Source organism: Apodemus sylvaticus, chromosome 11 (assembly GCF_947179515.1).
Source record: "Apodemus sylvaticus chromosome 11, mApoSyl1.1, whole genome shotgun sequence".
NCBI lineage: Eukaryota > Metazoa > Chordata > Mammalia > Rodentia > Muridae > Apodemus > Apodemus sylvaticus.
The window spans coordinates 86,288,025-86,315,169 of NC_067482.1; the positions used below are offsets into that span (position 1 = coordinate 86,288,025).

General features: G+C 37.7%; 1 protein-coding gene and 1 pseudogene across 1 annotated transcript in view; one reads left to right on the forward strand and one right to left on the reverse strand.

The window, feature by feature from the left end:
* Nucleotides 1-3,699: 3,699 nt before the first annotated feature.
* Nucleotides 3,700-27,145, reverse strand: part of Zpbp (zona pellucida binding protein) — a 176,718-nt gene continuing 153,272 nt past the window's right edge. The window contains exon 8 of the mRNA XM_052199211.1: nucleotides 3,700-3,918. Within this exon, the coding sequence (XP_052055171.1) occupies nucleotides 3,824-3,918 (95 nt within the window). The 3' untranslated portion in view covers nucleotides 3,700-3,823. The remainder of the gene's footprint in view (nucleotides 3,919-27,145) is intronic.
* Nucleotides 4,099-26,636, forward strand: LOC127696226 (lys-63-specific deubiquitinase BRCC36-like; annotated as a pseudogene).

Below are 27,145 nucleotides of genomic sequence, written 5' to 3' on the forward strand. Positions count from 1 at the left end.
AGTGTGTTTTCTTCTCTTATCTGGATGAAAGGCAAACCCAACTGTGTGGAGACCCAACACACCAGCAACTGCAAGGACATGAGCTGCTCTGGGGACACAGGAGCAGAGAGGCCTCTTGAGTGGTAGAGGTCAGGAAACACCATCTGAGACAAAGAAGTCTGGGTAGCATCATGCAGGGGTGCTATGTCAGAGGTGATACTTGCTTTCATGACTCACCTGCTGTGTGAAATTCCAGGCACATCATTAAATTATTTTGACTTCTTCAGATTCTGTAAAATCAGAATGGTGAAAATAAAAGGCATGGGGAATTATCTGAGCACTCAGTAAACAGTATAATCAGCCATGGCCACCGCATTGTCACATGAGGAGATCTCAACCACACTAGTACTCTGAAATGAAAATCTAGGGAACTGTTTCCATCTATCAGATTAAATAAAGTTAAAGATGGAATCAGAGAGAAAACAGTGAAACGCTTACTCTTTTGAGGTAACACTAATTTGGGGGAGTTGTCCTTAAGATTAGAAATATCAAAGCCTACCAGTTCTGAGTATTTGATACAGAGAAGATTAAATATCCTAAAGAAGGATAAAAAAAGAAGGTAAATATAGCAATACATACAAATGAAAATTTAGAAGCAACAGAATTCCCCCACAACTAGAATGCTTAACCACTTTGTCATATTTTTGCTAGAATAGAAGAAATACTATAGCTACGAAACCTACATGAATGTAGTAAATCAAACAGCTCAGGAAAGCACATAATATTAAAACAAACGATCCATGACAGCAGTGGGAGTTTACAAAAGCTACCATTGCCAACAGTTCTTCTTTGATAACTGCCTCTCCCAGTGTTTGCTTTGCAACTCCCTTGTAGTTAGTGCTTTATCAGCTGGGATTGTTTCATCTCTAACAGAAAATATACCTTGCTTTTATACAATTAATTTCCTATGCCATTGAGCTGGGAAGTGCAGGGCAGGCCAGGGTTCACAATTAACAAGAGCAATGATTGAGTGTCAGTCATCCTTAGAGCCAAGATTTTTGATATCACTGTGCTGTCTTCCTACACCTATGGCTGGTTCACCTCATGGTATGCAGGAAAAATTTCCCTCTAGCTTCAAAAAGATCATACTCTGTGTAGGGAAGAAAGAAACCAGTGCTGGAAAGGTGAATAACAACGTCTCTTCTCATAGCTACTCCTGCAGTTTTTCAAAGTAAGTTTATTGCTTCTAACATTTTGAAAGTAATTCATATCATTAAAGAAATTTTGGTAAACAGAAGGCATCAAAAAACTCACGCATGATCCTGTTACATGAGACAAACACGGGATAAACATTTCAGTGCATTTGTTTTAAAACTCAAAATACAAACAATAATAATGCAAACAAATACAGTTAAGTATATAGTTGTTCTGAATTAATTCAATTTGAAAATGTGACAGTTAATTTATTAGCTTGGGAATAGTCTGTCATGTGGAAGTAGAATCGTTTATTCACCCTCACTTATAGGGCACTTGTACTAATTTTGCTTATTACCACATACACTGTGGCACTTGGTGCCATTTTACCTATCTACTTTACTTGTTGGTAAATGAATCGTCAAGAAATGAGATTAAACAAACTTAAAGATCTTTATTTCCATACTGCCAAGTGAACATATATTATATATTTAATGTAAATATAATTAATACAAAATGGAAATAATTATTTTCCCCTTAAATTAGGTGTTGGTAAGTATCTACTCATATAGTTGAAAATGGTATTATACAGGAAGAAATTATTTTCATGTAGCGGAACTCCCTGTAACTGCTATACGACAACAATCCTTCAGAGACAGCTCAAGGCCTTTGGCACACACGGACATCATTGTAAACACTAGTTAACACCGTCCATCTTATCTAGCATTACAACAGAAGTAACTTTTGTCTTTGTTACTGACATATTGTCATCCATCGACCCTTAATTAGTATAAAAACCTAACTATAGCATACGACTAGGAATATGCTAGTATAGCTAAATGTTGAACACAAACACATGATTGACTAAAACAGCATAATATCACAGAATCAAATGGATCATTTCACTATATAAAACCGGAATGAGTAATCATTAATGTCTATATTCTGTTTCTTTCTAAAGATAGTTCTCTTGACCTCACCTCTTAATTTTACCTTGCTCTGATCTCTAACATTGGTAAAGTTTTGTTGGACAGTCTGCCTATATAAACTGGGAATTTAACTCTAGAGTGTATCTCTAAAGACACACTTGTATGTGACTTGTATGTCACTGCTCTCCAGACTTACCACCACCATTACAGCTCTACCTCTGCTCTCATAGACTGATGATTGGAAGAATATATTGAATCAACCCCAATATATACTGAAGAAATTGGGATAGCTTCAGGGAGTTCTAGAGGAGGAGACTTGGGTCCTAGAAGTTACAAGATGAATATGCTAATTATTTAGAAAAAAATCATATTTTACCCAAACAGTGTTATACTCACTGTGTTACCTGCCAGAGGAAAGAAGACATTTGAAAACCCCTATGAGCTATAAAGCAGCAATATCTTGATGCTAATGTTGAAAGCCCAGAGGAAGGAAGCAATTACCACCAGAGCTAACCAAGAACAAACATAGGCCAAATGCCTTCTTCTGTGTGAGAATTCTGAGACTGCACTTGTCCACAGGAAGATAAAATAGGATATTTTCTAGCTAGCTTGGTCTCTATAAGCCAACAAGTATACTTCCATGTTAGCCAGCCTGGCACTTAAAGATGCTACCACTTCAAGGATCTCAGTGATCCAACTGTTTAGGTTTTCCATCCTTGAGCCTCTGATGTTTTAAAACAAGAAATGTCAAAATCAAAGCTGGCAATGTCTCACAGAGATGATGAAGGAAATGTGAATCAAGTGATCACTAGCAACTTTAGAAAATGACTCCAAAGTTATTTGTGAATTTTCCTCTATTTAAATTTTTACATTTATGCAACTCTACATATTCCATTGTGGCATCCCAATGTAAAAGAAGATAGTATAGTGGTAGCAGCAGTGACTTCTGGCATGCAGCATGCATTTTTAAGGTGCAACAACTGAAAATTGTGATTGGTGTTAATGTTTTGTCCTATAAACACTGTTGGGAGACAAACTGTGTTAGCCTGCTGAGAACCTGCAATGGTAGCTCCATTCTGAAATGCCAAGAAGCAATTTTTTGAGACAGGATCTCCCATAGTCTAAGCTGTCCTTGGACTTTGAACTTCTGATCTTCCTGCCTCTACCTTCAAAGTATTAAGATTACAGTCATATGCTACTATGTCTGGCTTAAGAGTCTGTCAACTGGTCATTTAAGCCAAACACATTGAACTATACTAAAAGCCACAATTTCTCTAAGTCTATGTCTTCCACTAACAAGTGTAATAATGAGACCCAGGACATGTATTTTGAAACTGGCTTTGAGTCAAGTTCAAATAGCTAAATTTTTTTAAGTTTAAATTAAAACTCTTATAAAATAGGATGGCCTGAATATAGGTGACATAATAAAAATAAAATGGGTAGTTTTTTAATTCCTTAAAAATCTTTTAACATCACCCAATAAAGAACATTTGAAACAATTTTTAAAATGCAGTGACAACAGAGTCATCTGTTGTCAGATGCAGCTAACCATTATCATTAACCAAAAAAGATAATACATATAGTACTGGATTGAATGAGGACACCATATCTTTGTAAATTGTGATTATTTAATTTTGGCATAATAGTGAGTTATTATACTTTAGTACTTCAAAAATATACTTTTATGTTGAATGATCTACTGGGTCCCACAAGGCCCTGGCCTACATGCATGTCTTCGCTCCATACACCAGGCTGTTGTTGCACTGGAGGCAGTGAGTTCCATCCCGGGGATTGAAGGATCCAGGGCTGCAGACCACTGTGAATAAAACATGCATTAATGAGCAACATTCCCCATGGGGCCACGTAAACTAACACCATATAAGCTGTCACACATAATCTTAATTTTCTTGTTATTGTTTTAAGACACTCATACTGTGAAGGTTGACTTTGAACTCCTGATCTTCCCAGAATATCGGGATTACAGGTATATGCGATCATGTCTGATGAATGTTCTTTATTTCTAATTGGAGTAAAATATCTATGATGGAATTTACCACCTTATCCATTTTAAGTGTTCCCTTTGGTAGTATTAGGTATATTCATATATATACAAATCTCCAGAACATTTTCATCTTGTAAAAATCTATTACTATTTTATGAGGTCCCATTTGTCAATTCTTTATCTTAGAGCATAAGCTATTGGTAAGGCAAAGGACACCATAAAAAGGGCAAATGGGCAACCAACAAATTGGGAAAAGAACTTCACCAACCCTACATCAGATAGATGACTAAAATCCAATATATATAAAGAACTCAAGAAGTTAGACTCCAGAAAACCAAATAACCCTATTAAAAAATGGAGTACAGAGTTAAACAAAGAATTTTCACCTGAAGAACTTTGGATGGCGGAGAAGCATCTTAAAAAATGCTCAACTTCATAAGTCATTAGGGAAATGCAAATCAAAACAACCCTGAGATTTCACCTTACACCAGTCAGAATGGCTAAGATTAAAAATTCAGGAGACAGCAGATGTTGGCGAGGATGTGGAGAAAGAGGAACTCTCCTCCACTGCTGGTGGGATTGCAAATTGGTACAACCACTCTGGAAATCAGTCTGGAGGTTCCTCTGAAAACTGGGCACTTCACTTCCAGAAGATCCTGCTATACCACTCCTGGGCATATACCCAGAGGATTCCCCACCATGTAATAAGGATACATGCTCTACTATGTTCATAGCAGCCCTATTTATAATTGCCAGAATCTGGAAAGAACCCAGGTGTCCCTCAACAGAAGAGTGGATGCAAAAAATGTGGTATATATACACAATGGAGTACTATTCAGCCATTAGAAACAATGAATTCATGAAATTCTTAGGCAAATGGATGGAGCTGGAGAATATCATACTAAGTGAGGTAACCCAGACTCAAAAGATGAATCATGGTATGCACTCACTAATAAGTGGATATTAACCTAGAAAACTGGAATACCAAAAACATAATCCACACATCAAATGAGATATAAGAACTGCGGAGTGGCCCCTTGTTCTGGAAAGACTCAGTGAAGTAGTATAGGGCAAAACCAGAACAGGGAAGTGGGAAGGGTTGGGTGGGAAAACAGGGGGAGGGAAAGGGAGCTGATGGGACTTTCAGGGAGTGGGGGTCTAGAAAAGGGGAAATCACTTGAAATGTAAATAAAAATATATCGAATAAATAAAAAGATTTACTAAAAAAAATCTATTACTATGCCAACTGAGCAACTCTCTAGCTCTTTCTTAGCTGCTAGGAATCATCATGATTCTTCTTTCTCTGAATATGACTACTCAAGCCTGCTCATACATCTAAAATAATTATCATTACGAGTCTGGCTTAGATCAACACTACCACCTAAAATAAAATTAGTGATCCTCTACTGTTCAGTTTAAAGGCTTACTATATCATCATTTAAGTTATAACAGAAGCCATAAGAGCTCAGTACTATAGACAAAGTAACACTGCCTATAGGATAGTCCACTGTAACTATGTTTGAGATATATAAAGAGCCAAGACCTGCAAGAGGACTGCTGCTTATTTCTAATCTCATCATTTCAAGTTCTATTTGTATTGCTTGATAAATGTGTGATTTGGGGCAAATTCTTAACCTAGATCAGTTTGATCATTCCTTATCTGTAAACATAGTTATCACAAATACTCTTGCAGCTGTCACCACACAGCAGCAGGTTAAAAAGAAGGTTCAAATCCTACTGATAAAGCAATCAAGTCTCTAGGCTCCTCTCTCCTTGTTAGCAAGAGAACAGTAATAGGTAACTCTATAGTATTAACATAAAATGAAAAGCAGAAGTCTAATATGAAAAAGCAGGCACTTAAACAAATGATAACTCTGGGAGAAATGCCATATACCCTGAGAAGCCACATGTATTGACACTCTATATATTTCAAGTTGAAGCAAACATGTCAAATGATCTACCAAACCTACTAATTGGGCTGAGGTTTCTGATTGACCATTTCTTCTTTTTCCTGGTGCAAGCACTAGTGAATGATTGCAGATTATGTTAAAGCATGGTTATTATGGGTCATCTGCCTTCTTAGCAACATTATTCAGTTCTCTGTTACTACTTAAATCTACCTAATATTATTTTTTGTGTCATTTATGTTTGAGATGTTTTCCAAAATATAAAATATACTGTAACTGCCTGCAGAAAATGATCATTCTCCACACTATATTCTAGAGTTCTTCAATTTACACCAGATAATATATTGGTGGAATGGCATTTCCAATATAAAAAATATCAGTTATTCAAAGTTAATTTTTATGTTTAATAATGTAGGACCCTTGGACACTTAAAGTATATATTAAACTTCCAATGGTGAAATACAATGTTGTATCAAAAGGAATCTTTCAAATCAGGTATTAATATTTCTTAAAGTAATCTTAAAAAATGAGGTATTTGTTTTCTTAAAAAAATATTGACATGTTGAACAAAAATACTGAAACTTCTTAAATCCCTATGAAAGCAGGATGCACTGTTTGCAACGTATTTCATGCTGATTCTTACAAATATAACTGAGAATGGCATGAAAATATGTGAGTTCATGATAAAACAAATGACCTAATAAGTTTAGGATTCAAATTTGATCTGAAACTGCCCAAGAATGCTTGACTGTATCATTATTTCTAGTATAGTACATACTAAAAGATTTTGCTCTGTACACGAAGTTAAGGCAACTTTTGAAATTAAGAAAATATTCCATTATTTTGCAACAAAAAGGTAATAATATGAGATAAACTTATTCAAGCTATCAAAATTTTATATATTGAAAACTATCAGAAATAACTGAAAGTAAAACCACAAATAAAAAGGACCTGTACTCCATGTTCCTGGATTAAACTTGCTACTGTTAAAATGTCAATTATACCAAAAGTTATAGAGTCAATAAAATCCCTATCAAATGTAAATGGCTATTGTCTTTGGAAACAGACAAATATCCCCCTAAAATTAATTTATTATCTCAAAGAAAGTCAAATACCAAAACGCCTTGAAAATGAAAGACAAAGCCTCAAATTCCCTAATTTTTAAACATAATAACAAAGTTATAATACTAAGATTGTGTAGTCAGGCATACAGACAGACATATCATGCCTAGAAAAGAGAATAGAGACAACAGTAGTAAATTCTTTCATTGCATCAAACAACTTTCAATAAGATATTCAATGAAAAAATGATAATTCACTCAGAAATGTTGCAAAATTGAAAAAATTAATATTCATACACAACCAAATAAAGCTGAACTCTTATTTGATCTCGTGTATAAAGTGAATTTAAAATATCAACAACCTAAACTAAAAATTTAAAAATCAGGAACAATGAAAACTTTAGGATATTAAGTGAAAAACTCAAGGCTCAGAAACAGATTGCAAGACACAGATAATATCTTAGCTCTTGGAGACAAGGTAGAAGAAATGCAATAGCTCAGTCAACAATAATGTTAAGTTTGAAAAATTCTAGACAAATATCTAGTAAATCTTGAAAACTATGAAAATGAAAAAATCTACAATTAATAGAAATAGAAGGAGAGTAAAGTCAGATGAAAGGCACATATTTTTTTAACAAAAACACAGAAGAAATGCCCCCAACCTACAGAAGAAGGTGCCTATCAAGATAAAAGAAGTATACAGAACATCAAAAAGACAGGAACATAAAAGGAATTCTCCACAACACATGATAATCAAAGCACTAAATGTAAAGAACAAAGAAAAGTTATTAAAGACTGCAAGAGAAAAAGAACAAGTTATATATAAAGGCAGACTGACTTGAATAACATATACTTTTCAATGGAGACTCTATCCTATAAACTCTGAGAAACCACAAATGACATCTTGTACAATTATACCAAGCAAAACTATCAATCACAATCAACAGAGAAAGAAAAACATTCTATAACAAAGTGATTTCTATTAATTCAGATCTCCAGAAGTAACTAGAAGAAAACTTTTAGTCTGAAGAGATTACCAGCACCCAATAAGACACAAGGAATAAAGAATTCCATGAGAGGAAATTAAAAGAAAAGGTAGGGGAGCATAGTCTAACAACACAATAACATGAATCAACAAATAATGTTTATTGATAACTCTCTGTCTCAGTTCCCAAATAAAATGAAACAGACTAACAGACTGCTGCATCTAAGTAACACATCTTACCAACAAAAATGGACATCACTTCATAGTAAAAATATGTTAAAAGGTATTCCATATAAATGAACCCAAGAAGCAAGCAGATGTAGCCATTTAATATCTGACAGAATTGACTTTGAACCAAAACTATTCAGAGGAGGCAGCAAGGAATACTATATACTTACAATAAAAATCCACCAAAAATACATTGCAATTTTAAACTTTTATGCACCAAAAATAAGGGTACCCAAGTTCATAAAAGAAACTACTACTACACTGACCCTTACATAGTGATAGTGGGTGACTTCAATACCTCATTATTGCCAATAGACGGGCCATGCAGACAAACACTAAAAAGAGAAATGCTGGAGTTAAATAACATCATAAATCAAATGAACACAGCAGATATATACAAAACATATTAATTCAAAGACAAAACCATATATATTATTCTCATCAGTTCAAGAAACATTCTCCAAAACTGTCCAGGTTCTTGGATACAAAGCTTGTTTTAACAGAAAGGAGTAAATGGAAATAACACTCTGCCTCCTATCTGACCACCATGGATTAAAGCTGGATATCAACAAAAACAGAAACAAAAGAAAATAAACAAACTCATGGAAACTGACCAACTCACTACTGAATAAAAAGATGAGCCCAGAGAGAAATAAAAAGGAAATTAAAAATCCTTTTGGAAATGAATCAATGTGAAAATACATCATACCCAAATCTATGGGACAAGGAAAGTTGTTTTAAGACACCAAATTCATAGCACTAACTACTAACATTAAACAAACAAAATGAGTGAAATCTCATATTAGCAACTTAGCAGCATACCTGAAAACTCTAGAACGAGAAGTAGCAGACCAAAAGAGTCTAATGGCAAGAAATACTCAAACTGACTACTCAGCAATTAGAAACAATGAATTCACAAAATTTTTAGGCAAATGGTTTGATCTGGAAAATATCATCCTAAGTGAGGTAACCCAATCACAAAAGAATACACATGGAATGCAATCTCTGATAAATGGATATTAATTAGCCCAGAAGCCCTGAATACCCAAGGCACAAATAGCATAACAAATGACGCCCATGAAGAAGTATGGAGAGGGTCCTGATCCTGGAAAGGATTAATCTAGCATTGGAAGGGAATATAAGGACAGAGAAAAAGGAGGGAGGTGATTGGAGAAGCGATGGAGAGAAGAAGGTTTATGGGACATATGGGGTGGGGGGATTAGGGAAAGGGGAAATCATTTGTAATGTAAACAAAGAATATAGAGAATAAAAATATTAAAAAAAGAAATACTCAAACTGGGAGGCAGGGGGTATAAAATACATGAAATAGAAGCAAATAAATAAAAATATGAAAAATCAATGAAATGAAGAACTAGTTCTTTAACAAAACTCATAACATTAATAAAACCTTAGCCAAATTAACTAAAAGACAATGAGAAAAGATTCAGATTAATAAAATTAGAGATGAAAGGAGAAACATTACAAGAAATGCCAAGGAAAGCCAGATAATTATAAATATACACTTAAAAAATCTGTATTCCATCAACTAAGAAAAAAAAAAGAAATGGATGATTTTCTTGATCTTACCTACCAAAGTTAAATCAAGGTCTGATAAGTAATTTAGACAAACACAAAACCCCAAGTGAAATAGAAGCTGTTATTAGAAGTTTCCCAACCAAAATAAGGCCTGCTGGATTCGTCCACAGATTTCTACCAGACCTTTGAAGATGAATTAATAAAAATACTATCCAAATTATTCTGAAAAATATAAACTGAAGAAACATTTTCTAATTCTTCTTTTATATCACTATTATCCTCATATCTAGAATATGGCATATAATATTATCAAGTTGGCTTTATCCTGCAGATTCAGTCATGGACCAACATCTGTATATCAGGAAATGTAATCTACCATGGTCATCCATTAAATTCAGAAAAGGTCTCTTAAGCCACTAAGTAAAACTGCTTTTGTTAAGTGTAAGTTACATCTTGTTGAGTTTCTGGTCAAAAGAGCCTCATGGAAACTACCAACTATTTCAGGTTATTGGCAAGACTATTGGTTGCTTTCTACAAATTAATGGGAAAACCTTATTGCTGAAAACAGCACATATCTCCTTGAACATGAAAAAGTCAAGTTGATGCCAACCTAGAAACTTCACCAATACTCACTACTGTTGATGGTACTAGAAAGGTACTCTGCAAGCTACAAAGGAGAAAGACATCCATCAACCCAGGTACAAACCTTGTGACCAACAGTGGTGACCAGCTTGCAAGACATGTTGGTACAGTCATGGAACAAAGATCCCTTGGAGTAACAACCACTCTCTAATCGGATTTAAGGCCCACTTCATGAGATGGAAACCATGCCTCTTATGGTGGCAAAAACTTGAGACTGAATAGACCACAGGTCTCATAATAAACTAAATACTACTCTTCTGATAAAAATAACATAGCAACAAAATGACTTCTAGTGACAGTCTTCTGTACCCACAGATCATTGCCTTGGTCAGCAGTCATCAGAGACGTTCATGCAGTAGATGGAAACTAAACACAGAAACACACAACTAAACAATTGGTGCAGAGAGAGCGAGACTCTGGAGCCCTCAATGGTGAATGGGATATTTCCATCAAACCTCTCCTGTCATGGTTCACAGATCTATATAAAAGAGTGCAGAAGGACACAGTGTCTTCCACACACAACAGGACAAATGAACTCGGAGACAGTGACAGCACATACTAGGTCTGTACAGGTTTAAACCAAATGGTGTCTTAACCCAAAGGGGAAAGTGGACGTGGTCGCCCACCCATCTACAATTGATACCTGGTAGCAAAAGAAAAAAGTATTTATCTCCAATTGATTATCACTGGATATACTAGCCACACCCCTGGGTAGACCTCATCATGTCCAGAAATAATTTACTAACAATAAACTAGTTAGTATTTGTACAAAAAAATAGTATTTTGTACAGCTTTCAACTCATTTTGCCTAATTTTGACATTTTTTGCTTTATATTTATACTGGCCTTTTGCTTTAATATTTTGGATTCTGTTTTTCTGAGTGTGTGTTTATTGGTCATTAATAATTATATTATAATTATATTTTATAATTACAATTATAATCAGTCATTATAATTTAGAGTTTACAGCTGGGTAAAACTTGATATTTTTTTCTCCCATCAGTCTACATAACACCTTCTTGCAGTATAAAGGATAGCCAATAGACAGGTAGCTTCCTTGTCAGTACCAGGCTTGGTTTCTCCATATGATATTACCAAAGTGTGTGTGTGTGTGTGTGTGTGTGTGTGTGTGTGTGTGTGTGTGAGATGATTTGCATATGTTTGGCCCAGGGTATGGTACCATTAGGAGTTATGGTCACATCATGTGGGTGTAGGCTTAAGACCCTTGTCCTAAATGCCTGGGGGCCAGTCTTCTCCTAGCAGCTTTTAGATGAAGATGTAGAACTCTTAGCTCCACCTACATCATTCCTGCCTGGATGCTGCCATACTGCTGCCTTAATGATAATGGACTGAACCACTGAACCTGTGAGCCAGCTCCAATTAAATGCTGTCCTTTATAAAACTTGCCTTGGTCATGGTGTCTGTTCACAGCAGTAAAACAATAACTAAGACAGTGTGGTATCAACAAGATGATACTTACTATCAAGTTCTTGTCTCTAACCAAGGAAAATGCAAAACCCCCTTATGTCTGGGATTTCTGGGAACCCTCTAACTAACAACTCAACAGGGCATACTATAGCTGGCACTGGCCTTTATTTATTTTACTTTTTTAAGTAGCATATTCCCTTCACGCCCTAAATGGGACATACATTCCTTTCCTTGCTAAGGCTCAAGGAACATAGGTTAATAAGAGATGAAAAGATTGTAATAGCAGAGGTCACAGAAGATTGGCACAAACTAATATATTCTAGACAAAACAGGGCCACCAAATTCATGAACTCAAAGCAGCTGTGGTTATTGGCACAAGAGTAAGACAATATGCCACAAGGTCATTCCAGTATGGAGAATAGGACCATGCAAAGCCCTACACCTAGCTCATGAACTATTGGCAACTTATGATTCTGGGACAGATTCAGTTTTCTTCAGTGGTATAGCCCATGGTAAGTAGTTCATGGCTAATTATACCTTGAACACACAGACAGTAATAATTAAACTCAGTGGACTATTTGTTTTAAAGGTGAGTTGAAGGGGAAAATTCTAAAAGGAGTTGTTGTAGATATAGTCTAAACACATCGTATTCCTATACAAAATTAGGAATTTAAAACTACAAAAATAAGGCAATCTCAAATAAATACCTTGATCTCAAATAAACACCTTAAAGCTCTTTAGAGTTGTGTTATCTAGTTGTTTGAAAAAGAACAAGCCAAACTCCAAGTAAGAAGATGGCAGGAAATCATTATGATCAGGGAAGAATAAAATAAAAACAAAAAATGCAAAGCAACAATGAAACAAAAAATTAGTTCTTAAAAAATATTTAGCTAAACTAACAGAGAGAGAGAGAGAGAGAGAGAGAGAGCGCATACTATTAAAATTAGACATGGATAGAGACCCATTATAATGGATGCCAATGAAATGCAGAGATCAATGATCAAATGAGAGAAACAATTGAAAACATTCTATAACAAGCAATAAAATTGAATCAGCAATTTAAAATGTTGCTGCTAAAAAAATGTCCATGCCTAGATGGTGAATTTAACCAGATCTTGAAGAAGAACTAACACCACTGCTTCTTACTCCACTCCATAAAATAGAGAAAAAAGGAACATTGCCAAAATAATTTTCTGAAGTTAGTATTAGTGAGTACAGCAATCCCAAATGTTCACAATGGAAAAAACACTTAGCTAAGAAACAGCAAGGAAACGTGTGCCTGGAAAAGAGTGACAAAGGAAGTATTGGGACAGGACTTTAAAAGTGTAAGCATGAATGTATATAGCATTGTAAGTCAGCTAATTGGGCTGGGTTCATGGGCAGCAATTAATGTAAAGAACACCTAGTGTAGTCAAAGTCTTAACAGTTCCATCACTGCAAAAAAGAAAAACAAATGAACAAAAAACTACAAAAAATAAGTGTCCAGAATACTAATGCTAAATTCAAACTCTTAGTTGTGAGTCTATGCAAAAATCAAAAAGGTCATTAATTACATACTCCCCATTAAACACACAGTAAACATTCCCATTTCAAAGGAAGAGATGGAGACATAGGAACTCTTAAATTCTGCAGCTCCATGTCCAGTCAGGGAACATGGTCTGATGAATGCCAATGAGCTTGGTAGCTCCACCTGGTTGCAACCCATACGGGGTCCCTTTAGGAACAGCTTTGCTCTCTGTCCACAGCTCTCAACAATCTCTTCATATTCTTGGAATCTCGAACTTTGAGGCTCCATTGTGCCTTCTGTTTCATTGCCATTTCACCTTTTGCCTTCTCAGAGACTCTAATCCTGTCATATAAGGTTCCTAGAACTTCCTTTGAAAGTTGAAAATGATCCTTTATTATTCAGTAACACTTATATTCTGTGTGCCTGACAAAAAGTAGCACATTAACAATGCTATCTTGGGTGGTAACTAGACTCAGTTAGAGAAAGCAGCAGGGGCCTGTGTCTGAATGCCAGGAGCCAAACTGACCTTACTTTATGTTTAGAGTTCATTTTAAAGATAGGCTTAGGTTTTGACTTCTCCTCAGCTCGGAGAGATCAGGTGGTCAATGGTCACTGTGCCCTCCCAGAAGAAGAAAACATCTTACAACTGCCAGAGATTCACCTTGGCAGAATGCCCAGACTACGAGGAAAATACCACTTGCCTTACTTCTTCCTTGCCTATATAAGTTCCCTGAGAAAATACAGTTTCTGGGGCCTTGAACAAAGTTGGTCTTGGCCTTCTTCACATCTCCTGTCTCTATTTCTCTGCCCTTCTCTTCTAGGGTCCCCTGTCAAAAACCTCAGCAGGCCGGGGCATCTGAGCAGTTTGGTTTTTATTTTTAAATTTTTTATTAGATATTTTTTATTTACATTTCAAATGTTATCCCCTTTCCTGGTTTCCCCTCCAAAAATCCCCTATCATATCCCCCCTGCTTCTATGAGGGTGGTCCCCCACATACTCACATACTCCCGCTTCCCTGTCCTGGCATTCCCCTATACTGGGGCATCGAACCTTCACATGACCAAGGGCCTCCCCTCCATTGATGTCCAATAAGGCCATCCTCTGCTACATATGTAGCTGGAGCCATGGGTCCCTCCATGTGTACTCTCTGGTTGGTGGTTTAGTCCCTGGGAGCTCTGGAGATACTGGTTGGTTCATATTGTTGTTCCCCCTATGGGGCTGCAATCTCCTTCATCTCCTTCAGTCCTTCTCTAGCTCCTCCACTGGGGACTCCGTGCTCAGTCCAATAGTTGTCTACAAGCATCCACCTCTGCATTTGTCAAGCTCTGGCAGAACCTCTCAGATGACAGCTATAACAGACTCCTGTCAGCAAACATTTCTTGGCATGCACAGTAGTGTTTGTGTTTGGTGACTGTATATGGGATGAATCCCCAGGTGGGACAGTCTCTAAATGGCCTTCCTTCAGTCTCTGCTCCACACTTTGTCTCTGTATCTCCTCCCATGGGTATTTTGTTCTCCCTTTTAAGGACCAAAGTATCCGCACTTTAGTCTTACTTCTTCTTGAGCTTCATGTTGTCTATACATTTTATATTGATTATTCTGAGCTTTGAGGCTAATATCCACTTATCAGTGAGTGCAAACCATGTGTGTTCTTTTATGATTGGGTTACTTCTCTCAGGATGGAAATACCTCGCTAGGATAGCCCTGTGCTAGTAAAGGACTTAAATACTCTTGACAAGGCCCAATCTTTTAAATATGTTTAAATTTTTTATACACCTTTGTTCTCTCACTGATTGATAAAGGGTAGCAGATCCTCATATGCTATAGTCAAGAAAGCATAACATTCAGGCTGAAGCCAGCCAGGAGCCAATTCTTAAAGGCATCACAGCTACAAGATAGCACCAGCAGTTAAACAGCAAGCATTTAATTCATGAACTGGTGAAGGGCATTCTAGACTCAAACCATAACACTACTTTAAAAAAAATCACAACATGGGAGACTAACAACTTGCTTGAGAAATAATTCCCTAAAACTAAACTTCTATGAACTATTTACAAGGAACATATGATGACTAGTTTTGTCAACTTGACACAATATAGATTCATCTTGTTTTGTGACTAGAGTATACAATAGCTTCTAATTTTGGTCTAAAAAGCCATTGAATGCAATAAAACAGAATATAAGTCCATTCTGCTGAGAGTTTAGAAGATAACAATGTTGACATAGACATGGACATTGGAGGCCTGATTCATGAGACTTCAGAGAGGAACAAGGACCCTACCTGAAGCATGGGATTATTCACATAATATTTTGGTCAAAAATTTAGTTTCATTTTTTGCCTATGTCCTGAGAATGTAAGTGAAGTTAGATTTAGAGATAATGAGCTCCTGATGCTGTGGCTTCCCTGCTGTGACAGACTGTAACCTGTATTTGTGAGTTAAAATATATCCTTTCTCTCCTAACCTGTCTAAGAGGAAATGTTGTCACAGGAATAGGAAAAAACTAAACCAGAATTAAACCTATAGACAAAAGTCCCCTATGAATTAAAAAAGTAAAGAAAAAGAAAATCTCTGTAAGAGGACTGACATAGCCTATTCATCAGTATATAAAGGGGATTTAAATGTTTTGATTTTAATTAATGGTATACCTCTTACCTAGAAAGAAAAAAAGAAATCTATAAGTCAAAAAGATGATGTGTTGTTTATATTATGTCCATTTATGGATGATGTTTTAATCAACTGTTGCATCATAAAAACAGACTAAAAGGAATAACCATATGATTACCTCGACTAGCACAAAAAAAAAATTTCAACTTCATGTATGATTAAAAGTCAAAATAGAGATCAGAAGAGAAATTCCCTAAACACTAATAGGTGACATATATAAAAAGTTAAAATCTAGTGGTACTTGGAGAAATAATTGTAGCTGAAAAATATCATCAAAAAAGAAGAGATTTAATCACTACATTTATAAGCAAAAGATCCGCGAAAGGCAGAAATGACAAACAGCCAGCATAATGAAAACAACACTAAAAATTAGAACATATAAATAAATGACAGAAAAATAAAGAAAATAAAAAGTTGATAGAGGTTATTGTAGAAATACCAAAAGGGAAAAGAGAGAAAAAGAGATCACCGGGCTTTAGATAGCCTAAAAAATAAAAGACAATTCAAATTCAATTCAAAGAAAATTCAAAAACTGAGTGGTCCCATAAACAAAAAACATCTGCTAGTTCACACACACACACACACACACACACACACACACACATACGCATGAAAAAAATCTTAGTTTTAATGATAGGTATTGCCTTAGAGTAAAATGATAGACAAAAATCACTTCAATAAAATGGGACGTAAAAGCAAGTAGAGCTTCACTAACCTGATATCTTACAAAACAGACTTCAAACTAAAACTAATCAGAAGAGATAAACATATATGCACCAAACTCTGGAGCACCTAACTTCATAAAAAAGCAATCTACTAGTGAATTTAAAGATATAAATTAATACCAATCTATTATCTATGTTAATACTCCATCTTCTCCACCAGACAGGACATTTTAACAAAAAATTAAACATAAAAACATCAGCATCATTTGACATCATACATCAAATAGATCTCATGTATCAACAGATATTCTATCAAAATACCAAAGAATACACACTCTTTTTTCAACATGAAGAGTTCATTACAGAACAGAAATTTTATAATAGAAAAATTTAGATTAAGAATCATGTGTTTATTTAACAGTAAATTCATATTACTTCAAAAAGGCCTTTATACATTTTACATATTATAAGATATAAGAAACTGGTGTATACATGTATATATACTTATATACATATATAGAGCAGTATTTAGAATTTATGTACTTAGTAAATGAACTTTTTATTTTACTGAAAATAGATTTTGTCCTTCCAGTCTTCACCACCACCAGGGTGATCAGTGTGTCTTCCCCCTTCCCCACCCCACTGTTGGCAGATCTAAGAGATCTGCCATAACCAGAGATGCAGGTGACATACCTGCCCAAATATCCACCCCAGCAGGGACCCCTACTGAGCCCAGGAGACAAATGACCCTTCCCCTCCACTGAAACTCCATCTCCCTTCTTGTCTGCACCTCCACCAGGGCAGATCAGCATGTCTGTCCCTCCCCCCACCCTCTAGTCTCTAGGTCTCCCAGGAGATCTGCTATAACCAGGGACAGAGATCTGTACCTACACCAGAACAGTTCAGCATGCTTCCTCCTCTCCCACATCCCATAGCCTGCCAGTTTTCCAGGAGGTCTGTCATAATCAGGAAGCCTGTTCTAACCAGGGACACAGAGCACCACCCCCAACCAGAGAGAGTACAACATACCTCCCAGGAGGCCTGCTGTAACCCATGACACAGAGCTCTTCCTGTCTCCAAAAATGCAGATTCCAGTTAGAGACACCCAGGTCACTTAACACCACAGACAACCAGATGATGAGAGGCAAACACAAGAGCATAAGCAACAGAAGCCAGTATAATTTGGCACCATCAGGACCCAGTTCTCCTGCCACAGCAAGCCCTGGTTATGCTAACACACCTGAAAAGCAAGATGCTTAAGTAAAAGCCCATCTTATAAAGATAATAGAGGCCTTTAAGGGGGATATAAATGACTCGCTTAAAGAAATACAGGAAAACACAATCAAACAGGTAAAGGAATTAAACAAATGATCCAAGACCTAAAAATGGAAAGAGAAACAATAAAGAAATCACAAATGGAAGCAACCCTGGATATGGAAAACCTTAGGAAAGAGATCAGAAGTCATAGATGCATCACCAACAGAATACAAGAGATATAGAAGAGAGAATCTCAGGTGCAGAAGATACCATAAAAAACATTGACATGACAGTCAAAGAAAATGCAAAAAGTTCCTAATCTAAAACATCCAGGAAATCTAGGACACAATGAGAAGACAAAAGATAAGAATAATAGGTATAGAAGAGAGCAATGATTCTCAACTTAAAGGGCCAGTAAATATCTTCAACAAAAATCATCATAGTAGAAAATTTCTGGAATCTAAAAAGAAGAGAAGCCTATAAATGTATAAGAAGCTTATAGAACACTAAATAGATTGGGCCAGACATAATATTATGTCCCATGACATAATAATCAAAACACCAAATGTACAAAATAAAGAAAGAACGTTGAGGGACATGAGTAGATAGAAATGGTGCAAGCAAGCAGCGGCAGCAGCAGCTTGTCCAGTGGAAGGACCATCAGCAGTAGAACCAAGGCAACAGGGTCCTGGCAGGCCCTGTGCTCGCTACCACTGACCATCGCTGGCCAGCCTGGCTGCAAGCAGTGGCGGATTTACAGTGCATTTCATCACATTGAAGTTACATTAGAACCCTGCCTCCCACCAGTCAGTGACGAGAGACTCACCACCATTTTGGCTCTCGGACACCAGAGAGAACCAACAGCCCAAGGTATACAGACTTACCCATGGGGGTCGCGGGGGCGTGTCTAAGCCTGACAGGCACTGGACTGTACCCAGGCCCTGCGCTATCCAGTGGGTCACCTGTGTGCCAACCCAGCCAGGAGGCTGTTAGCTGGGCAGACTCTCCCAGCACTTTCAGGGAGTGCACGCAGGCTGCCATCTTGGCTACCTGACAGAACCAATTAACAGTCATAGCCTGAGGCGAACATTGCTCAGGCCTAAGCAGGCCAGGATTTTGCCTAAACTCAGGGCCTGAGCAGCTAGGCTAGCCTTGCATGCACCAACCTGGTTGGGGGTGCTGCTGCCCAGCAGAGTGAGCAACACTTGCCTGATCCCTGCAGAAAAGGTCCCCGCAGCATACACCATCAGCAATCCCAGAAGGAGCAAATGGGCTCCACCTGGTTCACAGACACAATCTGGAGCAAGGCACACTAGGGCTCCAAGGGCACCCAAGAGGAGGGCAGCACATCAGCAATCTGTGATTCAGAAACACACCAGCTATCCAGTGTTTCGGAAATAGCCCAACAGCCTCACAGGAGCCTCAAACATCAGCCAGAGACAAGACCAACTAACACCAGAGCTAACAAGATGGCAAAGGGCAAATGTAGGAATGCTACTAACAGAAATCTAGGCAATATGGCAGCGTCTGAACCAAACTCTCCAACATCAGCAAGTTATGATTACATAAACACACCAGAAAAACAAGATTTGGGTTTAAAATCACTGGTCATGATGCTGCTAGAAGAACACAAAAAGGACATAAATGAATCTCAAATAGACGCCAATAAAAAAGAAACGCAAAAAAAAAAAACAAAAAAAAAAACAAAAAAACAAAGAAATACAGGAGCAAGTGAGTCAATGAAGACATAAAAGAGGAAACACAAAAATCTCTTAAAGAATTAAAGGAAAACACAAACAAATGAAGGAACTGGGCAAAACCATCCTGGATCTAAAAACAGAAGTAGAAACAACTAAGAAATCACAAAGGGAGACAACTTTGGAGATAGAAAACCTTGGGAAGAAATCAGGGGCCATGGATGCAAATATCAACAACAGAATACAAGAGATAGAAGAAAGAATCTCAGATGCCGAATATAGCATAGAAACCATTGACTCAACAGTCAAAGAAAATGCAAAATGCAAAAAGCTTGCATCCCCAAACATCCAGGAAATCCAGGACACAATGAGAAGACCAAACCTAAGGATTATAGGTATATATGAAAGTGAAGATTTACAACTGAAAGGGCTAGCAAATATCTTCAACAAAATTATGGAAGAAAACTTCCCTAACTTAAAGAGAGAGATGTCCATGAATATACAAGAAGCCTACAGAACTCCAAACAAACTGGACCTGAGCAGAAATACCTCCCATCACATAATAATCAAAACCCAAAATGTACTAAACAAAGAAAGAATATTAAAGGCAGTAAGAGAAAAAGGCCAAGTAACATATAAAGGAAGACCTATCAGAATCACACCAGACTTCTCACCAGAGACCATGAAAGCTAGAAGATCCTGGGCAGATCTCATGTAAACTCTAAGAGAACACAAATGTCAGCCAAGACTACTATACCCAGCAAAACTTTCAATCACCATAGATGGAGAAAGCAAGATATTCCATGACAAAACCAAATTTACACAATATCTTTCCACAAACCCAGCTCTACAAAGAATAATAGGAGGAAAACTCCAATACAAGGAGGGAAACTATACCCTGGAAAAAGCAAGATAGTAACCTTCTTTCATCAAACCCAAAAGAAGATAACCAATCAAATATAAAAATAACATCAAAAATGACAGGAAGTAATAATTACTATTCCTTAATATCTCTTAACATCAATGGGCTCAATTCCCCAATAAAAAGACATAGACTAACAGACTGGATAAGGAAACAGGACCCTACATTTTGTTGCATACAGGAAACACACCTCAGTGTCAAAAACAAAGACTACCTTAGAGTAAAAGGCTGGAAGACAATTTTACAAGCCAATGGTCTCAGGAAACGAGCCAGAGTAGCCATTCTAATATCAGATAAAATTTACTTTCAACCCAAAGTCATCAAAAGAGACTCTGAGGGACACTTCTTGCTGGTCAAAAGAAAAATCCACCAAGAATTTTCAATTCTGAACATCTATGCACCAAGAAGAACTTTCAATTCTGAATATCTATGCACCAAATGTAAGGGGACCCTCATTCGTAAAAGAAACTTTTCTAAAGCTCAAAGTACACATTGCACCTAACACAATAATTGTGGGGGGACTTCAACACTCCACTATCCTCAATGGACCAATCAGGAAAACAGAAACTAAGTAGGGACACAGTAAAACTAATTGAAGCTTTGGACCAATTGGATTTGACTGATATTTATAGAACATTTCACCCTAAAGCAAAAGAATATACCTTTTTCTCAGCACCTCATTGTACCTTCTCCAACCAAGACAGACCTCAACAAATATAAGAAGATTGAAATAATCCCATGCCTCCTATCAGATCACTATGGAATAAGAGTGGTCTTCAATAGCAACAAAAGCAACAGAAAGCCCACATATACATGGAGGCTGAACAATACTCTACTCAATGACACTTTGGCCAAAGGAAAAAAAAAAAGAGAGAAATCATAGACTTTTTAGAATTTAATGAAAATGAAGGTACAACATACCCAAATCTTTGGGACACAATGAAAGCAGTGCTAAAAGGAAAACTAATAGCCCTGAATGCCTCCAAAAAGAAACAGGAGAGAGCATACACTAGCAGCTTAACGGCACACATGAAAGCTCTGGAACAAAAAGAAGCTACTTCACCCAGGAGGAGGAGAAGACAGGAAATCATCAAACTCAGGGCTGAAATCAATCAAGTGGAAACAAAGAGAACCATACAAAGAATCAACGAATCCAAGAGCAGGTTCTTGGAGAAAAATCAACAAGATAGATAAACCCTTAGCCAAACTGACCAAAGGGCACAGAGAAAGTATCCAAATTAACAAAATTAGAAATGAAAAGGGGGATAAAACAATAGAAACTGAGGAAATTCCAAAAATCATCAGATCCTACTACAAAAGCACAACTGGAGAATCTGGAGGAAATGGACAATTTCCTAGACAGATACCAAATACCAAAAATAAATCAGGACCAAATAGGTCATCTAAACAGTCCCATAACCCCTAAAGAAATAGAGGGAGTCCTAGAAATTCTTCCAACCAAAAAAGCACAGGACCAGATGGTTTCAGTGCAGAATTCTATCAGACCTTCAAAGAAGACCTAACACCAATACTCTTCAAACTATTCCACAAAACAGAAACAGAAGGAACACTACCCAACTCATTCTACTAATCCACAATTACACTGATACCAAAACCACACAAAGGTCCAACAAAGAAAGAGAACTTCAGACCAATTTCCCTTATGAACATCGATGCTAAAATATTCAATAAAATTCTTGCCATCCGAATTCAAGAACACATTAAAAACAATCACCCACCATGATCAAGTAGGCTTTATCCCAGAAATGCAGGGTTGGTTCAATATATGGAAATCCATCAATGCAATCCACTACATAAACAAACTCAAAGAAATAAAAAACAAGTGGTCATTTCACTGGATGCTGAAAACACATTTGACAAAATTCAGCATCCTTTCATGCTTAAAGTCTTGGAAAGAACAGGAATTCAAGGCCCATACCTAAACATAGTAAAAGCAATATACAGCAAACCGGTAGCCAGCATCAAACTAAAGGGAGAGAAACTTGAAGCAATCCCACTAAAATCAGGGACTAGACAGGGCTGCCCCCTTTCTCCTTATCTTTTCAATATTGTACTTGAGGTACTAGCTCCGGCAATTAGACAATGTAAGGTGGTCAAAGGGATACAAATTGGAAAGGAAGAAGTCAAACTATCATTATTTGCAGATGATAAGATAGTCTACCTAAGTGACCCAAAAAACTCCACTAGAGAACTCCTACAGCTGATACAGCTTCAGCAAAGTGGCAGGCTATAAAATCAACTCAAGCAAATCAGTAGCCTTCCTATACCCAAAGGATAAGCATGATGAGAAAGAAATTAGGGAAATGACCACCTTCACAATAGCCACAAACAGTATAAAGTACCTTGGGGTGACTACCAAAAATGGGAAATATCTGTATGACAAGAACTTCAAGACTCTGAAGAAGGAAATGGAAGAAGAACTCAAAAAATGGAAAAATCTCCCATGCTCATGGATCGGCAGGATTAATATAGTTAAAATGGCCATTTTGTCAAAATCAATATACAGATTCAACACAATACCCATCAAAATCCCAACTCAGTTCTTCATAGAGTTAGAAAGAGCAATTCTCAAATTCATCTGGAATAACAAAAAACCCACAATAGCTAAAACTATTCTCAACAACAAAAGAAATTCTCAGGGAATCAATATCCCTGACCTCAAGCAATACTACAGAGCAATAATGTTAAAAACTGCATGGTATTGGTACAGTGACAGGCAGGTAGATCAATAGAACAGGATTGAAGATCCTGAAATGACCCTACACACCTATGGCCACTTGATCCTTGACAAAGGGGCTGAAAACATCCAATGGAAAAAAGATAGCCTTTTCAACAAATGGTGCTGGTTCAACTGGAGGTCAGCATGCAGAAGAATGCGAATTGATCCATCCTTATCTCCTGGTACTAAGCTCAACTCCAAATGGATCTAGGACCTCCACATAAAGCCAGACACTTTGAAGCTAATAGAAGAGAAACTGGGGAAGACCCTTGAGGACATTGGTACAGAGGGAAAGTTCCTGAACAGAACACCATTAGCTTATGCTCTAAGATCAAGAATTGAAAAATGAGACCTCATAAAATTACAAAGTTTCTGTAAGGCAAAGGACACCATCAAAGGACAAATCGGCAACCAACAAATTGGGAAAAGATCTTCACCAACCCTACATCAGATAGAGGGCTAATATCCAATATATACAAAGAACTCAAGAAGTTAGACCCCAGAAAACCAAATAACCCTATTAAAAATGGGGTACAGAGCTAAACAAAGAATTTTCACCTGAAGAACTTCAGATGGCTGAAAAGCATCTTAAAAAAATGCTCGACTGCATTAGTCATTAGGGAAATGCAAATCAAAACAACCCTGAGATTTCACCTTACCCCAGTCAGAATGGCTAAGACTAAAAATTCAGGAGACAGCAGGTGTCAGCAAGGATGTGGAGAAAGAGGAACACTCCTCCACTTCTGGTGGGGTTGCAAATTGGTACAACCACTCTGGAAATAAGTCTGGCGGTTCCTCAGAAAACTGGCCATGTCACTTCCAGAGGATCCTGCTATACCACTCCTGGGCATATACCCAGAGGATTCCCCAAGCAGGTAATAAGGATATGTGCTCCACTATATTTATAGCAGCCCTATTTATAAAAGCCAGAAGCTGGAAGGAACCCAGGTGTCCCTCAACGGAGGAATGGATACAAAAAATTGGTATATTTACACAATGGAGTACTATTCAGCCATTAGAAACAATGAATTCATGAAATTCTTAGGCAAATGGATGGAGCTGTAGAACATCATACTAAGTGAGGTAACCCAGTCTCAAAAGCTCAATCATGGTATGTACTCACTAATAAGTGGATATTAGCCTAGAAAACTGGAATACCCAAAACATAATCCACACATCAAAGGAGGTACAAGAAGAACTGAGGAGTGGCCCCTGGTTCTGGAAAGACTCAGTGAAGCAGTATAGGGCAAAACCAGAACAGGAAATTGGGAAGGGGTGGATGGGAGAACAGGGGGAGAGAAGGGGGCTTATGTGACTTTTGGGGAGTAAGGTGCCAGAAAAGGGGAAATCATTTGAAATGTAAATAAAAAATATATCGAATTAAAAAAGAAATAAATAGCCGGGCGTTGGTGGTGCATGCCTTTAATCCCAGCACTTGGGAGGCAGAGGCAGGTGGATTTCTGAGTTCGAGGCCAGCCTGGACTACAGAGTGAGTTCCAGGACAGCCAGGGCTACACAGAGAAACCCTGTCTCAAAAAAAAAAAAAAAAAAAAAAAAAAAAAAAAAAAAAAGAAGAAGAAAGAAATATAATATGATGAAAGATTAAAAAAAAGAAATGGTGTAAGCTGTACAGGCAGTTCATCTTGAGTCTAACGCTTTGTTAGTTTGTCTCAACAATGCTCTGAGCACAGGAAAGGAGGAGGTGTGGGTCTATGTATTGTGGAGTTGAATGACATAATGAGTGACTCCAAATTTACATACACTGGAACTGAAATGCCCACAGTTCCAGAAAAGATGGATACCTGTGGGGGAAAAAAGGGGGGAAGGGAGCAGGGGGACGGGAGCAGCATGGGTCCCGCATAGGAGAATCACTGGCAGGCAAAGCCTGCTTGGGGGATAGGGGACACTGGTAGGACTTCTCACTACACCAAGATAGAGAGTGTCAGTGCCTGAGTACCATAGAGCACACAGGAGGCTGCCTGGCTAGCTTGGAGGTCGTTGCCTGGAAGGCAGGCCCTTTTCATGGCCCTGGGCACCTGTAAAAGCTGCTCTGTCCTTCCCTGGTGGCTGGAAACACTGAGGCTCCATGCTTCTATATAGTGGGTTTAGTTAAGAGACAGCTCATAGTTTTAATGCTTTATTATTAGAAAAACAGAAAAGGAGATAGAGAAATAAAGAGAAAAGAGAAGATACCTGGCAATAGCCAGGTAACCTAGGGGAGGGGAAAATCTGGCTATAGCCAGGTAACTACAGAGGTGAACTCCAGCCAGAACACTAGGGGCCTGGGGCATGGCCACAAATGACTGATAACCACATGTCTCTCCTGTAGGAGGTTGTGGGGGCTGCAATTGGAGCAGAGGCCAGGGGCCAGAGGCCAGGGGATGGTGACTGAACTCCTCCCATCCCTTGCAGGTGGAAGCTCCACCCACAAGGCATAGGTGGAAGCCGCCCCACACACACACATGGGGTTTCCTGGGTTCAAAGTTGCCGCTTCACCTAAAACCAGGTTTCCTGAACACAGATTACCTCTCAGCAACTCCCCCTTTTTTCTTTTTTTTAAAGGAGAGGGGTCATTGGAGTGGCTGTGTCATTTGTAGGAGATCACCTCCTGACAGATACCATCAGAATTGCTCATATCCATTCTATCATCATCTTGTGGCATTCTGACAAGAAAAAGGACCATTAGAAATTTCTCCAGAGCAGCTGTCTGCAGCCTTAACAGGGGCAGAAAGGTTGGCTGAACTAATGTGAGAGTTGTTGGCTGATATCTTTCCCACCCTCAGATAACCGTTTGGCCTTCACATGTTGATGGTCACATGTACACAAGCCATGTACCAAATGATGAATCAAGGCATTGTAGGACTTATTTTTTCTTGTTTCATAGAAGACAAAAACACAGACTGGTTGAATACTCTACACTTGCTTCCAATCCATACAAGCCTAAAAATATCTGAGTATGAAAAAATTGAAATCCCAATCCACACTGTACTTCATATCACTATTGGCAAAGTATGCCTTGAATCTGCACTAGAGCTGCCAAAGATCCTGTGTCAGGAAGAACAGGATGCACATAGAAGGATTCACAGTCTTAAACATCTTGACTCAGTGACCAGGATCCATAATGGCTCAGTATTTACCAAGAATTTGTGCAGTCAGATGTCAGCAGTCAGTGGGCCTCTACTGCAGTGGTTGGAGGACAGATTGGAACAAAACCAGCAGCATTTGCAGGAGTTGCAACAAGAAAAGGAAGAGCTTATGGAAGAGCTGTCTTCCCTAGAATAAAGCAGGAGAACAACAACAAAAAAATGTGGGCAGATGAAAATATCTGGCATACAGTTTATTAAACTAAATCAATTCTGAAAAAAGATAAAGTTGGAGGGCCTACATTATATAACTTGAAGACTTATTATAAAGCTACAATAATCAGGATACTGTGAAATTTCCAGAAGAATCAATGCAACAGGAAAGAAAACTCAGAAATAAACCCACAAAAATATGTTTAACTAAGTTTGAAAAAGTACAAATGTGATTCAAGGAAGAGAAGACAGTCATTTCAACAAATTGCTATTCATCACTAAAGAGGTTCAGGACTGGACCTCAAGCAGGTCAAGAAGCAGGAGCTGATGCAGAGGCCATGGAGGGGGTCTTTCTTACTGGTTTGGTTCCTCTGGCTTGCTCAACTTTCTGTCTCATAGAGCCCAAGACTATCAGCCCAAGGATGGCAACACCCACAATGGGCCCTCCCTCCTTGATCACTAATTGAGAAAATGCCCCATAGCTGGATCTCATGGAGGCATTTC